This window comes from Lepus europaeus, chromosome 5, assembly GCF_033115175.1.
Source record: "Lepus europaeus isolate LE1 chromosome 5, mLepTim1.pri, whole genome shotgun sequence".
Lineage (NCBI taxonomy): Eukaryota > Metazoa > Chordata > Mammalia > Lagomorpha > Leporidae > Lepus > Lepus europaeus.
This window is the reverse complement of record NC_084831.1, coordinates 58,240,362-58,257,242: the sequence shown is the minus strand read 5'-3', so window position 1 is coordinate 58,257,242 and position 16,881 is coordinate 58,240,362. Positions and strand designations below refer to the sequence as shown.

Sequence of the window (16,881 nt, the reverse complement as noted above, 5' to 3'; positions counted from 1 at the left end):
TGGGTATAGAAAAGGTATCACTCCTAAATAATTGGTAGTTCTTTCAATACTTTTTTATTTAGAAATTCACAGGTATGATGAATATGTAGAGAGTTCAAACTATGTGTCACGTATTCTGCAAATAAACACATGTCTTGCTCCTAAGGGGCACACAGTCTACTGCGGACAGGAATCCATAAGATTGTGGTGAGGTTGGCAGAGTGCTCTGGGGCCAAATGAAGCCCATTCAGCCAGGCTTGGTGGGGTCAGGGAAAACACCTTGTGAACATGATAATTGAGATGAGTCACAAAGACAATCAGAATTTGGCTAAGTAGAGGCTGACAGGTGGAAAGAAAAATTTTAGAAAGACAGAACAGTAAGTCCATAATTTGGATGGAGAAGAGAACACGCAGAGAACAACCAGACCACGGTTGTTGAAAATAATCTTTTGTAGCTACAGACCTGGTCTGATGTTCACCGCCATATACCCAGGTACTTCCTATTAGAACGTTGCAGAGAGCTTGTCTACCTGTCCGTTTTGGTCACTATTATATGACTAGTTCCTGGTATATTATAGCTGTTCAGAAAATATTTGTTTAATGCATACATGCATGCATATACGAATAGCACATACTAAACAAATACTTGTGAGGTGAATTAATTAGTAAATGAATAACAGGAGCTGAGACAAGCTTCTAGTTTTCATACGCAGGTTGACTGTTCTTTATCTGAAGGGTCTGGGGCTGATAGTGCTTTAGACTTTGGATTTCCTTTCATGCAGGAGTATTTGAACATATACAATGAGATATTTTGGGATTAAGACCCAAATCTAAACATGACATTCATATGTGTTTCATATGTACCTTACACAAAATAGTCTGAAAATAGCTTTGTACAATATTTTTCTTGCATCTGCATTTTGACTGTGATCTGTCACATGAGGTCAGTGTGGAATTTTCCACTTGTGGTATCATATCAGTGTTCAACATCTTTGGATTTTGGATTTTAGAGAATTTTGGGTCAGGAATTCTCTGTGCATTGCATCAAATATAATATAATGCACTATTAATCAAATCAACTGGAACTAGGTCATGAGCTGCCTTGGGTGTCAGACTTCAGCATTTAAACTTTATCTTACTAATAAGGGTGGACTGCTTCAGTGCTGTGAGCCTGAGAGTGACACGGTTAAACAACATGGTAGAAAGTTCACTGGGATTGAAGTTTGAATGATAGTTTAGAGGAGGAGATACCAGTCCAATAGGATATGTCACAAGAAAGCTTAGTGCCCAGTTACAGGATGGTGAAAAAAAGAAGTAAGCATTCAAAGCAGGGTGCACTCCCACTTTTAACAAGCTCACTCTATCAAAGTTTCAATGTAGCAAAATAGAGGACTGATTAACAATTCACAGATGTGAAGGGATAGGTTAATCCATAGTGGGCATTGGCTGATAAATCAGGAGATTGAGGTTTGGGCCCCCATGGGTTTCTAATTTATGGTGCGGTTGTTAGCCAATTTCGGGTTCCTGAGGGCTAGAGTTTTTCCTTCTGTAAAATGAGGAGGTTGAATCAATGTGTCAAAAGACTTTCTCCATTCCTCCCTTCCAGGATCATGTGTTCTATGGCCCTCTGACCCCTAGTATGATCTTTTCACATGCAACAGCATGAACTGTGTAGCACTTGGGTCAGGTTTCATAGCTTAGAACTGTTTTGGAGGAGACATTTACTGCAGAGGATGTCAAGTTCCAACCCTTTATGTTACAAATGAAGAGACTGAAGATCAGCAATGCCAACAGAAATGAAAAAGGTCATACAGTTGGGGGCAGAGGAGAAGATAATCCCTCTCTTACTCCTCAAACTGCATAAACCTGTTTATATGTGACCAAATAATACGCACCTTGGAGTTGAACTTTTTGGTATCCTTAATTTTAATTTTAAATTTCTGAATTCATTAATAACTTATTCAAGAATTGTAATATAATTTGTGTTCAATAATGGCCAACATGGCAAATATAAAAGTTAACAACAATAAAATCCTGATCTCATTCTTTCATTTGTTTAACTCTTATCGTGTTCAAAATGTTAAGAGTATAATGATTAATAAATTCCAGACTAGATAATTCCTAATGTCTTACCAGTTTTAAAACAATATAGATGCTCCATTCTGTTTTCATTGTGTATCCTAGCTGGAGGACAAATCTCTATTCAATGTTGGGTTGTTTCTGTTCTTTCAATGCTGTTCAACCTCTTTTGCCATTATGGAAGGGATTCCTAACCCTGCCCAAGGTCAATGCTTACTTGTTGGATGTTCCATGAAGATTTGTCAGTAGAGTGAAGTTGTTTCTAACACTTCGCAAGCTGGCAAGGACCTATAAGGAAAATGTTTCAAATAGTTAGGGACAAACAGAGGAGGCAAGTGGCCAGTTTCAGAAACCACACTTAGCAACCACACCAAGAGACAGAGTGAGAGCAAGCCAGGGCCAGCATGATACACACCTGAGCAAAAGGAGTTACAATCAAGTCATCGCCGTGTCTAGGGAAAAAGAGAAGACAACACTTAAAGATGCACTTGAATTATAACTGTAACATATAAACTGTAATATTACACTTTACCAATGTTAGCAACCTAAAAGTTAGCAAGTCTTTTTATCTGAATATACGACAGGACTCAACAATTAGGCATAAATGGGGATCCTGAGAGCTTGAAAGAAAAAATACCAGGTTCATGACTCCTGGATTTACAATGACTACACATAAAAGCCTTTGTAAGTAAGCATATATCCTCAGGGTATAGTCCCATTAAATAGCAGACCCAGAGTGCTGTAATTCAAAGCGACTTGTGGATTTTGGTTGCCAGAGCCAGGAAATTCAAAGGGAGGGCTGCTCACAGGCACACACAGAGTTGGAAAAAATGGTATAACAGTCTGGATAAAGGTTAACTTTGGATTTCCTGGCTTTTGTTGATTTGAGCCACAGCTTTAATGCCATTTAAACACAGATTTCTGTCTGGGAATCCCATTACTTTTTGTTTTTAATATAACTTTTTTCTTAAAGTACCCAAGAAAAGCTTTTGATGGGAGGGTACGGACTGAGCCTACTACAACATGCTGTTGCCGCTCATTTTGTTCCTAAGAGCTGATTAAGCTGTACCCAGTGTTATATAAATGTGTTTTCAGAAGTGTACTCATTCTTCCTTCCATGGCATATACTTCAGTAAATCTACTTAAGCCCACATTCGGCAAGCTCTCTATTAGAGATATTAGAAGACACGTTGGCTTGTGCCGCAGCCAGAGAATCAGGCCAATTTTCTATCATGATGTGAAATCTTAACAGCAGCACAGAATCTGGTGGACAATGACCTTTCTTTGCTCTCTGGTCTACCTTCTCTGTCCTCACAGTTGCTACAAAAATATGGCACCTTATTCATCAGCTACAATGAGGGCAACCAATAATTATTAAGCATCTACCCTGTAACAGACATTATATGAGGCCAGGAAATCCAGGTTCAACAATACACACAACCATCTGGACCTTTTCTCTAATTTAGGCATTTGACATGTGGCCTTTTTAATGGTTAATTTAATTAAATTTTTCATCTACTTGAAAGGCAGCACAAGAGAGAAAGAGAGACAGAGACCTTCCATCTACTGGTTCAACTCCCCAAATGCTCACAAAAGCCAGTGTCGAGCAAGGCCAAGGCCTGGAGTATGCAACTCAATACAGGCCTCCCACATGGGTGGCAAGAACTCAAGTACCTTGACCATCATTTGCTACTCCCAGGATGCATTAGCAGAAAGCTGTATCACTAGTAGAGGATCAGGGACTTTTGTACTGGCACTCTGATATGGGATGCAGGCATTCCTCAGTGGTTGCTTAACTTGCTGTACCACAATTTTTACCCAGGGGTCTCACCTAATGCAATATTTCCCTTTCCATCTTTGTCTATGTAGTTAGAACTCCTCCTTCAATTTAACCAATCAAACCTTTGTGTGCTTACTTTGTGTGATAATACAAAGAAGGCCATGTGATTGTATGTCAGGCTCTGTGCTGAGTGAGCACTTTATGTGCATTGTCTTGCTGAATTCTTGTAACAAGGGTGGGAGGTGGGCACTCTTAATATTCTTATTTTGAAGATGATGTCAAGCCTCAGAGCAGTTACACAGCTGCTTAGTTAGCACGTAAGCAACAAGTGAAAGACCTGAGCCTGTTTGATGCGCTCAAATCTGTGCTTTTAAATACTAGGTTTCCTATTTTATGCTGATACTACATGGTTGACAAAGCCGATTATACAAATTTCAAGATTTTTCAAATTAAAACATAATTGGAGAGACAGAAATATTCAAAAAATCTTTAGTAGACATTGTAAATATAGAATGAAAAATACAAACCATAGATACTGGGGGTGGGGAGAAGGAGAGGTTAATTTAAGGTTAGAGGAAGTAGGAAAGGCTTCAGTGAGTGAGTGAGTGGTGTTTGAAATGAACTTTAAAGGGCCAAGTTTAAAAAGGCAGGAATATCAGTTGCTACCAATGAGAAAGACAGTAGAACAAAGACACAAAAATAGGAAAGATCTTGAACATGATCATTGAGACGCTTGGTGTCTCTTCAGGTGGAGCTGAGCATATTAAATGTAGATGTTTGTAGAGGAAGAGCCTAGAGTATCTCTCACACCTACTGTAAGGACAATCTAGACAGAGATTATGGAATCAGTGCTTAATTCTGTAGGCAGATACCAGCTAGTGAAAGGTTTTATAGAGATGGGACGTGAGATAAACAAGCAGGGAAATATTTTAGAAAGTAAAATGTCATATCAGATAAACCTGCAGTAATAATATGTGTAAAAGTACTTATGATTGCGATGAGCTTCTAGTGACACAGTAGTTCTCAACTAGGGTTGATTTTCCCTGCCAGGGACATTTGTCAATGTGAAGAAAATTTGATTATCATAATTAGAGGGCTAAGGGGCTGCTACTGAAATCTAGTACATAGAGGTCAGCATGCTACTAAATATCCTACAATGTACCTGATGACTCCCAATAACAAAGAATCACCCTGTCCCAAATATTAATAGTGCCAATATTGAGAAAGTATAGTAAGGGTGGGAGCATGGCTTATAGAAGGCATTAGAAGAATCCTGAAATATACAAACATATCTCTAATTAAGGTGTTTTGTTTTTCTTGCTTAGTGTTAAAGATTAGCAGGTTGCTTTTTAAAAGAAGAGAGTAAAATGCTATGGAAGTCAAGGGGTGAATTGGAGAGGGGAGAAATCCAGAAGGGACAGTTAGGAGGACACTGAACTGATTCAGGTGATAAGAGAAATAGGTAAGGCCAAGAAAGGAATAGGAGGAGACAATTGAAGACACCTTGGAGGTCTTCCCAGAACCTCTCATTTAACTGTAAAAGTGATACAAAGAAATAGTGTTTTCCATTTAAACAATAGACAACAGAAGAATGTAAGTCCATGACAGAAATAAAAAGTAAGGAGGAATTGGGGGATTTTTAAGGCTTCCTTGAGTTTTTGAGGTACATGTTGAGTTTTAAGGTACTTATATTGACATCTAGGTTGAGAGATCAGGCAGGAAGACTGAGATATGGGGATGAGAGCCATAGATTCAAGAGTTATCTACAGAAGTAGGGATAATGAAGGCAATGACAGGGATTGGCTTCCTTAGGTGGCAGTATATATAGATGTGAGCCCAGGTAAGAAAACCAGGGTCTTGAAAAGTGGCCAGTAGTGGTGACAGAACAAAGAATGAAGAGAGAAGTCATGATCGATGTAGTGTGATGAATGTCAAAAGCTCTTCCTTCCTCATCTATTTTCTTTAAATGGATTCTGAGATGAGTGAAAGATCTCGCTGTTTGCTGATATCTGTGATGTGAAGTTCCAGGTAATGAATTTACAGGTCTTCTATGCTTCCAGGACTTCTGGAGTTTAAATATCTGATGAAAGAGAAATAATACAAGCAAACTTATACATCTGTAGTGCCTGGAGCTGATGTTGAATGAGTTACACAAACTAATGATTAAAGAGAGGCAAGAAAACACAAGGGGCAATGTGACTTTACCATTACAGCACTTCTTAATTTTAGGAGAGCAGAACATTCAGAAGCAAGAAATGGATTTATGGATTCCCAGCACTGGCTGCCTTAATTGATTTGAGCTGCAACAGCTAATGCAGTTTGTCAGATAACAGCTGCTAGAGACATTATCAAATAACTTATGGTAAATGTTAGAAAAGAAACAAAACACAAATAAAACACCTGTTTGAGTACAGCCAGATTATCTATCCATAGAATTTTTTAAGATCATGACTTCACATATTATTATTATTTTTTTTTTTGACAGGCAGAGTTAGACAGTGAGAGAGAGACAGAGAGAAAGGTATTCCTTTTTCCGTTGGTTCACCCCCCAAATGGCCGCTACGGACAGCGCTGCGCCGATCCGAAGCCAGGAGCCAGGTGCTTCCTCCTGGTCTCGCATGCTATTAAGAAGAATAAACTGGGGTGGCAGTAACAAAATACTTGATTGGTTATATGAAAAGGATGCATTTGTTGTTTTCCCATGCCACTGATAAGTCCTCTCAGGAGAGACTAAATCTTCAGAACAATTACACGAGCAACACCTAGTGACCAAATCAGCACATTACAACTTGATTGACAAAAACTCAGATGAAAACTCCCATCTTAGAATTCATTCTTAGAAATGGATCTTGGAACTGAAGGTAAGTCTGCTTTAAAGAATGAAATGATTTTTTAGAAAGCAAACATTCTGCTTTACATCGCTACATTCTGAATTTAATTGATTACTTTCACTTTTCTCCGTTTTCTCCCTACACACAGAACTGTATTTTCCTTGTACAGATTTTAGCCTCCCTTATAAAGAGATGCAGACCACACTGTTCAAGAACACAGATCTAGAAGCCTCTAACATTGGTTTGTCAGCTGCATTATTACTAGCTGTGAGACCTTGGGTAACCTTTCCATCAATTTTCTTTTCATCTACAAAATGGGGTTCTATGAGAATTAAATGATTGACTACACTTATAGAGCTTTAAATAAAAGTGGTGGGCATATAAAAACACTTTATTTAGTTATAATCATTCTTTTTATGTAGTCACTATCTTTATTATTATAAGTGAAAGTTTGCATGCTTGTCTTCCCAGGTGTTAAGAGACCCTTTTAAGAAATTCACGTATCTTATGGTTGCAATCAAGAGGATTTCACATTTATTTTGTACCTAACAGTATATAAAACACTTTTATATACTTTATTTCATGCAATAAGAGAAGGTTGCAGATGCTAGGAAATGTTGCAACCACCTATTGTGTTGGCCAAGACTGAAACCTCCATCTCTCTCATCTGAGTCAATCAGCCACATCAGTTGCTCCCAACTTGTAAATATTTTTTAACTGTCTACTGGATGCACTTTCATGTAGAGCCTTATGCTCTGTTACCTGTTCCCCCATTTGGGTCTTGGATACTGGTCTTTAGTGTGTTAATCCTCCAAACCATTCCTTATAACGGAATTGGAGCCATCTTTCTAAACATTACTTCTGATTATGTGTTTTCCTGCTTAGGAGCCGTTAGTAGCTTCCCGTTGCTCACCCGTGGCATAAAGGCTACCTCAGCAGATGCCCCTCATGCAGAAGTTCCTGCTCGCTTGTGCAGCCTCATCTTCCACAACTTCCCCATCCCTAACATTCTCTGTGTCAACCGTACTGCGCTGCGGTTGCCCACAATGCTTCCCATGCGTAGAGTGTTGGTCAGCACGTGGCCTTTCCTCTGCACATCCTTCCTTACACCTGCTGACTCCTTTAGCTGAACTGTAATGTCCTCAGTAGGTTGCCTGCCCTGTGGGACAGACCTTTCTTTTTTTGTAACTTTTATTTAATAAATAAAAATTTCCAAAGTACAGTTTATGGATTACAATGGCTAATCTCCCCCCCCATAACTTCCCTCCCACCCGCAACCCTCCCATCTCCCGCTCCCTCTCCCATTCCATTCACATCAAGATTCATTTTCAATTATCTTTATATATAGAAGATCAATTTAGTATATACTAAGTAAAGATTTCAACAGTTTTCACCCACACAGAAACACAAAGTGTAAAATACTGTTTGAGTACTAGTTATATCATTAATTCACATAGTACAACACATTAAGGACAGAGATCCTACATGGGGAGTAAGTGCACAGTGACTCTGTTGTGATCTCTTTGACTCTTAGACCTATCATTATGATCAATTGTGAACTGAAATTGATCACTTGGACTAGTAAGATGGCATTGGTGCATGCCACCTTGATGGGACTGAATTGGAATCCCCTGGCATGTTTCTAACTCTACCATTTGGAGCAAGTCAGATTGAGCATGTTCCAAATTGTACCTCTCCTCCCACTCTTATTCCCACTCTTATAGTTAACAGAGATCACTTTTCAGTTAAATTTAAACACCTAAGAATAATTGTGTGTTAATTACAGAGTTCAACAAATAGTATTAAGTAGGACAAAAAAATACTAAAAGGGATAAAGTATTAAGTTGTTCATCAACAGTCAGGACAAGGGCTGATCAAGTCACCATTTCTCATAGTGTCCATTTCACTTCAACAGGTTTCCTTTTTGGTGCTCGGTTAGTTGTCACCGATCAGGAAGAACATATGATATTTGTCCCTTTTGGACTGGCTTATTTCACTCAGCATGATGTTTCAAAATCTTGTGTGCACCACTGTATAGTTCCCCTCATCTGAAGATATAAATGCAGCCTTAACTTACTGAACATTCAGCTTTCCTGGAGACACTGGAATTGTCTTATTTGTTGGCAAAATGCCTAAATTTAAGTAAATATTTATTAAAAGAAAGAATAAATGCGATCCTCCTAGCAGCTGGAAAGACAGAGCACAGATGAACCCGTTATGAGAGCACTTCAAGAAGTTCATGGGAAATAGAATTAAAAGAAAAGTTTACTCTTTGCTGTAAAAATTCTTGAAATCATATCTAAGTTATATTTTTATTTTCCAGCCTCATTTACAGCCCATTTATGTGCTGGATATCCACGTGGTTTAGTTACTTATACTCCTTGTATTTAAGTCTTGCTTTCTATTTATTATTATTCTACCTCTCTGTGCCCCAATATCTTATTTTTTTTAAAGATTTTATTTATTTATTTGACAGGCAGAGTTACAGACAGTGAGAGAGAGAGAGAGAGAGAGATATTCCTTCTGTTGGTTCACTCCCCAAGTGGCCACAATGGCCGGAGCTACGCCAATCTAAAGCCAGGAGCCAGGTGCTTCCTCCCGGTCTCCCATGTGGGTGCAGGGGCCCAAGCACTTGAGCCATCCTCCACTGCTTTCCCAGGCCACAGCAGAGAGCTGGACCGGAAGAGGAGCTACCAGGACTGGAACCTGCGCCCATATGGGATGCCGACGCCGCAGGTGAAGGATTAATCTAGTGTGCCATGGCACCGGTCCCCTCAGTGTCTGATTTTTAAAAGATAATCATAATGCCTACCACACTGGGTATATGGAGAGTAAATTAATTAAAATACTATAAAGGACTTTGAATTAAAGCAATATATACTACTTTGGATAGTACATATCCCATAGGAAATGCCCAATAAATGTCTGACTTGCTTATAGATCATTTAGAGATGATAAAGGAAAATCCTGGTGCTAATAACTGTGGTGACTACAAGGCTAAGGCAAGCCTTAGAGAGCACACTGCACGTTCTGGTGAACCATCACCAAACGGCTTAAATTTCAGTGGGGTTGATTCCAAGTTCTCATTTCCCTTGACAGCTGTCTCAGGAGACCACTTAGTCCTCATGTAAATGGCAGGTTTACAAACCTTCTTGTCTGCGTACTGTGTTGCCAATAGGATGACCCAATGAATACAGCCAATCTTGTGACTTGCAGGTTGATGATCAAAACTCCATCCTGTCCAGAGTGGTTCCTGCTACAGTTTGGGGGCAATAACACTGATCTCATCAGTTTGCAGAATGTTATGTACTCTTTGGGAAATCTCTGTACCTCAATCTGCAAAGGCATTGAATGAGAAATGATGACAAGAAAGGCACTGTGGAAAACCAGCCACATCTAGGGAAGTATCCAGAATTTCCTTCGAGGACCTAGTGATAATATTGTTCTGCTTTACTAGAAAATCTTATTTTGGTCTCTCCTTTATTGCTGAAAGACAAAGCCAAGTGGCCAGGGCTGAGCCAGGATGACGACAGGAGCCACATGATTCACCTGGGTCTCCCACCTGGGTGGCAGGGGCCCAAGCACATAGGCCATCCTCCACCCAGCAGGGAGCTGGATGGGAGGTGGAGCAGCAGAGACTGAACTGGCGCCCATGTAGGATGCCGATATTTTAGGGGGAGGCTTTATCTGCTATAGCACAACGCTGGCCCCTATCCATTTTTAATTTTATATTTTCCTCTTATATTTTTCACTTATTCTCTTTTTTTCCCTCTTAGTCTTTTGAAGGCATTTAGACAGAAATTTTATGACATTTTGTGAAATTTTATGAAATTTATAGAAGTGTCTTCTATGACTAGAATTTAATGCATTGGAATTTCGCAAGGGTTCCTGGTTTTATATAAATTAATGACTTCTCTATAAGGGGCTCCTAGCAGGCTTTCAGAGCTCCCACACAATGGCCTTCACAGAAGACTCCTGGTTTATCACCACCCTTCTTTCTGACAGGAAGAGGTAGGAGAAGCAGTGAGAAACTTGAGGGCTACTGTTCCTCTTTGTATTTCAGTTCATCCTGAAAAGTAACCATCAGGTGAAACAGCTAGAGGAGCATTACTTCAGTTGAGATCCCGATGCCTGTGTGAAAATGGATTTTCAAATATGGTCCTGTTAAATGAAATACCAGAGACTTGGATAATTATTCAAACTCTGCCTTTTGTTGTGTTGACAATATAAATTCCTAAACTGACAAACACATAAAAATTTTATTGTAAAGTTGAAACATTGACAAAGCAAAATCTTGCACTATTTTTACTCCTGCAAGAGTTTCAATATATTCATTTATCAGTATTTCTGATAGGGTGATATTATTATGTTGTCAACTGTTTTCTTGGAAAAGGCTATTTATAGCATGAAAGTATACTCTTTCTACTTCTTCTACTATTTCTTAAAAGTCCTTATCCTTTAAAGTTGAAAATGATACTAAATAATTTACATTTATATTACCCTTGCCTGCCTAAATTTAAGGTTGGCAACACCATGGGTTCTAAGACTGGGGGAAAATTTTTCTGGTCAGTAACACTGAGAAGCCAGTAAGTCACTACTGCTATGGATATTGGATGTGGAGTCATCCAGAGCTCCATGTTTGTTTCAACAGCTGTAGATTGAGTTGAGTTGCAATATTTAAGGTCTTTTCACAGTGGAAATTTCTATAATCTTATGATTCCATAAGGCTAACTCTGAAATGGGTTTTGATAAAGCAAGGTCACTCCATGCACCTGGCCCCAGCTAGCTCCCTTTCTGTTTGTCTACCATGTTGAGATGTAGCCAGTGGGCTGGCACCAGGCTGTTTGGACCAGCCAGTAACAGAATTATGTGTCAAATAAACCTCTTTGCTTTACAAAATAACCAGCATTAGGTACTTTCCTATAGCAACAATAAATGGACTAACACATCATTGTTAGCTACATCACGGGATTTAACATGCTATATGCTCATGGTAGAAGCAAGTTTCTCAATCAGAGTTCCAATTTCATCGTCTAAAGTGTGGGGGTAGTAATGGCACTTACCTGCTGGGGTTTTTGTGCAGATTAACAGAGATAACATGCATGAGTGGATCCGGCCTCATGTTAAGTGCTCTTTTTCTTAGTTTCCTTCTACTTTGTAGAGTTAGTTGTACATATATGTTCCTCTTACCGCTATCCTCGTGCTGAGCACATGGAAACTTTTAAAGAATGAGATTGGGTTTTAACTGGTATGTGATTTTTCCACTCTTTTGTTCATCTTTTTTTTTCTGCAGAGTCTGGCACACTATAAAAAACATAGGAGAGGGGCCAGCACTGTGGCACAGTGGGTTAAGCTGCCTTCTGCGGCATTAGCATCCCATATTGGTTCTGGTTCAAGTCCTGGCTGCTCCAACTCCCATTCAGCTCCTTGCTAATGCACCTGGGAAAGCAGTAGAGAATGACCCAGGTCCTTAGGCCCCTGCACCCACATGGGAGACCCAGATGAAGCTCTTGGCTCCTGGCTTCAGTCTGGATCAGCCCCGGCCGTTGCAACAATTTGGGGAGTGAACCAGCAGATAGAAAATTTTTCTCTCTTTGCCTCTGCCTCTTCCTTTCTGTAACACTTTCAAATAGATTTAAAAAATAAATAAAGCTTTTTTTTTTTTAAAGAAACATAGCAGAGCCTCAGTAAACATTTGCCAAATGAGAAAAAAAAAAGTGAATTTTGGCCCACCTGGTGATTGAGATATTGTAGGTCAGGGGTTTCTATTAAAATTGGCTGACAGATACACCCTCAGTGATGTTTTCTTACTGGTAGTTTTTTTTGAAGATTTATTTATTTATCTGAAAGTCAGAGTTACACAGAGAGGAGAGGCAGAGAGAGAGAGAGAGAGAGAGAGAGAGAGAGAGGGGTCTTCCATCCACTGGTTCACTCCTCAGACGGTTGCAATGGCCAGAGCTGCGCCGATCTGAAACCAGGAGCCAGGAACTTCCTCCAGGTCTCCCATGTGGGTGCAGGGGCTCAAGGACTTGGGCCACCTTCTACTGTTGTCCCAGGCTGCAGCAGAGAGCTGGATCAGAAGTGGAGCAGCTGGATCAGAAGTGGAGCAGCTGGGTCTTGAACCGGTGCCCATATGGGATGCTGGTGCTTCAGGCCAGGGCGTTAACCTGCTGCACCACAGCACGGCCCCCTTACTGGTAGCTTTAAAATGTCCCCTGCCCTTTTCACAAGAGGGTGAACTGTTTTGGCTTCTTTTCCAAAAATGGAACAGAACCCAGTGGAATTTTCCAGGCTGGAGACTTTAGGGAACTACTGATATTTTTGTAACATATGATGTTAAATACAATTGTATGCATGCCCAGAACCCTTTTTAAGACACGACTTTCAGTATCCAGTTTTATTCGGTTTCAGAAATTTAATAAATAGGCGACACCACCCAGTCATTGCTCCTGAAATAGAGATCTACAATTAATAACAGCAAAACAAAAACATCAGCTGTGCTCAATCGGGTGGTAGAGGGTGTTGTGTCTCACCACAATCTGGGCAACAAGTGGGCATTGTGTGAATGTTCCTGAGAACAGACACAGGCATGTGACTGGATGGCAGTTTACTAAATGTCATTGAGCAACGGCCTCTGGGAGGGTATGCGTGGAACCAGTCACCATTTTTCTTCCTTGCTGGAGCCCCAGGCAAACCACACATGCAGCCCCATATTCAAGTGTGATTTGCAAAAAGTGTTGACGTTTTCATCTCATACAATAATTCAGCAGTTTAGAAAATGAATTTTTTCAGGATTCAATAACATGTAAACTGGACACTGTGCCTGGGGTTTTTCATGGCCTTGTAGACCCTGGCTACATACCACTCATGCTATAGAGCATTAACACCCTTGAGATGGACATCACTGTCACCTCTCTTTGTGTTCATTTTTCTCTCCCTCCTTTGTACAGGTGAAAGGAGAATGCTGGCACTGTTGGTGAAACAGAATTAAAGATGAGGTAAGTGTGAGACAAGCTTGTACTTACTGCTCGCTTGGAAGTGAAGAGTTTCTCGACATTGCCTTTGGTGACAAGTCATAGTCGCTGTCTGATCTGTAGAGAAAGGACTCTCTGCGCTGGCTGTGCCCGGGAAAGGTGGCGTGAAGCACCAGCCCAGAGGAAGAGCCAGCCTGGGGGTCAAGCGGGCTCCGACCTGCAGAAGGGCCATTTTCCACGTCAAAGCTTAAAAAGAAAGCAGGGAACTCTGGTCACAGGAGAACTACCAAAAAGGACATCTAACATCTAACATACTTTGAGAACCCACACGTAACAAGGACAGAAAACTTCCCGCTTTGTGGAAAATTCTGGCCCCCAAAAGAGCTCTGAGTGTTAGTTGCTATTATTCTCATTTTGTCTGGAGGAAACTAGTCCCCTAGAAGTTCAGTCATCCAGCTAAGTCTACCATCAGCAAATAGTGGAGCCCGAATTTGAAGTCAGGGACAGACCCCGATGGCCCTTCAGGAATATGAGCAACTTCGACCAGGTTGGAATAAGAAACAATTGTAAAACAATTGGTGATAAGAAGAAACTCCAGTATCTAGCACAGCGTTCACTGTCAGGCCCTGAACTATCTTCTGAATGGGTCTCCCTAGCGGGAAGACTTCTTTCTGCCATTAATAAAGACCACAGTCTCATTAAAGACACGACATGCACACCCCCAGATGTTTTGGGAACAGTGTTATCCTGAGAACCTCCACTGGCAGATTAGGTGAGAGGCGCAGCCTGAGCATTCACATTCATGTGCAGGTTCAAACACAGTAAATGACTGAATTGATCTGACAACACCACCTAATTACTCCCCAGAACTGCAGAGCTTGGTCTCTGGAGGATGCACTCAGTGGTACCCCCAGAGCTGCACTGCTGAGATTCCTGATCCCTCTCTCTCACTCTCAAAAGTGCTTACTAGCCAAGGATTCTTAAGCAAGCTCTAACCAATAAATATGCAGGTGGGTATAGCAGAGATTCTGCCTGTCGTTAGCTCTCTTCCCATCCTGGAACTGCCATAGCCACTCTGTCTTTCCCACACTCTCCTTCATCATTTCAAGTGCATTTTTGCCTGTACCCATACTACCTCCCTCAGGCTTAGATGGATAGTTACTGTCTTGCCTAGTATTTCTGTAGACACTGTTGCCCAGGTAAAGCTTTGCAGAGATTGTGCAAAAAGGGTACAGGGCTAGGGCTACTTTTCCAAGTCAGACCACAACAGTGGGCTTCCTTTATACTCATCCAGCTGCTATTATATGTATGTCTTCATTCTTTGTTCTTTTCTTCCAGTAGTTCTTACTGCTATCTTCAGATGGATTTTCCTGATATTTCTTCAGTTCATACAATGCTTTCTGATACAGGAAATATTTCAAAAAGCTCATAGAAAATGAAATTAAAAGTTAAATTAACTTTGGTGCCTCAGATTTTTAAATCCATGCATATAAGCAGTTTTCAAAAAGTTCAACAAAACACATATTATGAAAAAAATATGCCTGGATTTAAAAATTTTTGGAACAAAAATAAACATAATTCCATTTTATATGAACAATTGACACACCTTTGTATCATTCCACTTACTCCTGACCCTTTGAAGTATACAATAAGATACCACTCTACATTTGTGGTAAATGAGACTTAGAGAGATGTAGATATCTTGCTTAAAGTCACAGGCTAGTAACTTGTGGAACAAGAATCTAAAGACTCAAGTCTTCCAATTCACTTCTTTACAACCTCAGATTTCCCTAACCACAGAGTTCTGGAACAGCCCATAGGATAACGGAGTAAAATTTCTCCCCATTCTCTGCATCCAAACACAAGTTGTGGTTGGTATGCAAAGAGTCAATGAGACTGCAAGAAGGTGGCTGCTCTCTTGAATGAAGATAGGGGAGGCAGCAAATTGCCTTGAAGCTGTTAGTTTCCTTGAAACAGGAGAGGAAGAAATGACAGAATACAGGGTTATAATGTTTTCCCAGAGATCCTTTTGAGAAGCTGCTCTCAGACAACTCCCAAACTCCAGGTGTCTGTTAAGAAGCAGCGAGTGAGAATCTCTGGATAACAGACCAGGAAGAACTGCAGCAGCCCAGTATGTATTTGGGCTTTCAAGATACGGCAGATGGGTTTTCTCAGATGGTCAGGAATGGGCTGCCTTTCATACACCGCACACGGGCAGTGAGGCAAGCAGTCCCTCATCCATACCACCCTGCTTGCCAGGCTGCCTGGAAGTGGAGCGCTGTTGTAAGCCACAGACATTGCAACAAATGAAGACATAATGAAGCAAGCTTGCAAACTTCTCTTGGGAGAGACCTGTACTAGTTGTTCAGCAAACCATGAGATCTCCCTTGTGGATAAGAACCCTTTTATGGCACCTTTATCCTGTAGAACCAGTAAGTCCTGATTCTGACAGCTTCCTAAGGACAAAAAGTGCAGCTTCTGAACAAGGTGGAGTGGGAGTACACTAAGTCCAGCAGTGAGAAGAAGCCTTTACTTTTCATGTGTATTCATGTGTTGCTCAGCTGGTATGCATCTGGACAGATGTTAAAACCTTTTCAACAGTTGGCATCCAGCTGCTGCCCCAGGCCCTCGAGGGTCAGTCAGACTTGCCAGAGATCCACTAGCTGAAAGGTTCCTGTCTGCAAAGGTTCCAGCACTGTGGCGTGAGACCCCTGCATTGGTCAGTGTTCATATGGAAGAAGTCATAAATGTTATGCCTGTCACTGTGTGCATCTGTGCTAAAATCTTAGAAGAGGTGCCAAGAGGGTATGCCCAGAAATTTCTTAGAAACTTTTCCACTGAGGGTTTTCAGCTAGAGATGTTCCTTGTGGGCAGGAGGTCAGTGCACATACCATTACCCTGAAGGGGAGTGCCCTTGGCGTGCATGGGTCCATGGTGTTAGTGTCTGGGAAGTTCGTTCCTGCTACATGAATTCAGACTACACCAGGCACCTAAGCTCTCCCTATATTGCTCCTCTTTGATTTTGTTTTCATTCTTGCTTACCCTGCCGAAACTCACAGGAGAGCCTGCTGGTACTCAGAAGAAGCCAGGGAAGAATCCTTTGGGGCTAAGGAGCCGTCTGAGTGAGACAAATGGCCTTTCATATTCCCTGGGGCACTGTTCCAAAGCAACTAACACAGATGCACAACTTTGGAACAAACATGAATCACCAACCAGACACCAGCCACAGTCACAGCAA

The 16,881-nt window shown here is 40.9% G+C and overlaps 1 protein-coding gene across 1 annotated transcript in view; it reads right to left on the bottom strand.

The window, feature by feature from the left end:
* The window catches only part of PDE4B (phosphodiesterase 4B), a 457,454-nt gene that overhangs the window by 144,154 nt on the left and 296,419 nt on the right, over positions 1-16,881 (bottom strand). The window contains exons 2-4 of the mRNA XM_062191495.1: positions 13,695-13,889; positions 2,474-2,510; positions 2,276-2,346 (exon numbers count right to left, since the gene is read on the bottom strand). Of these exons, the coding sequence (XP_062047479.1) occupies positions 2,276-2,346; positions 2,474-2,510; positions 13,695-13,889 (303 nt within the window). The remainder of the gene's footprint in view (positions 1-2,275; positions 2,347-2,473; positions 2,511-13,694; positions 13,890-16,881) is intronic.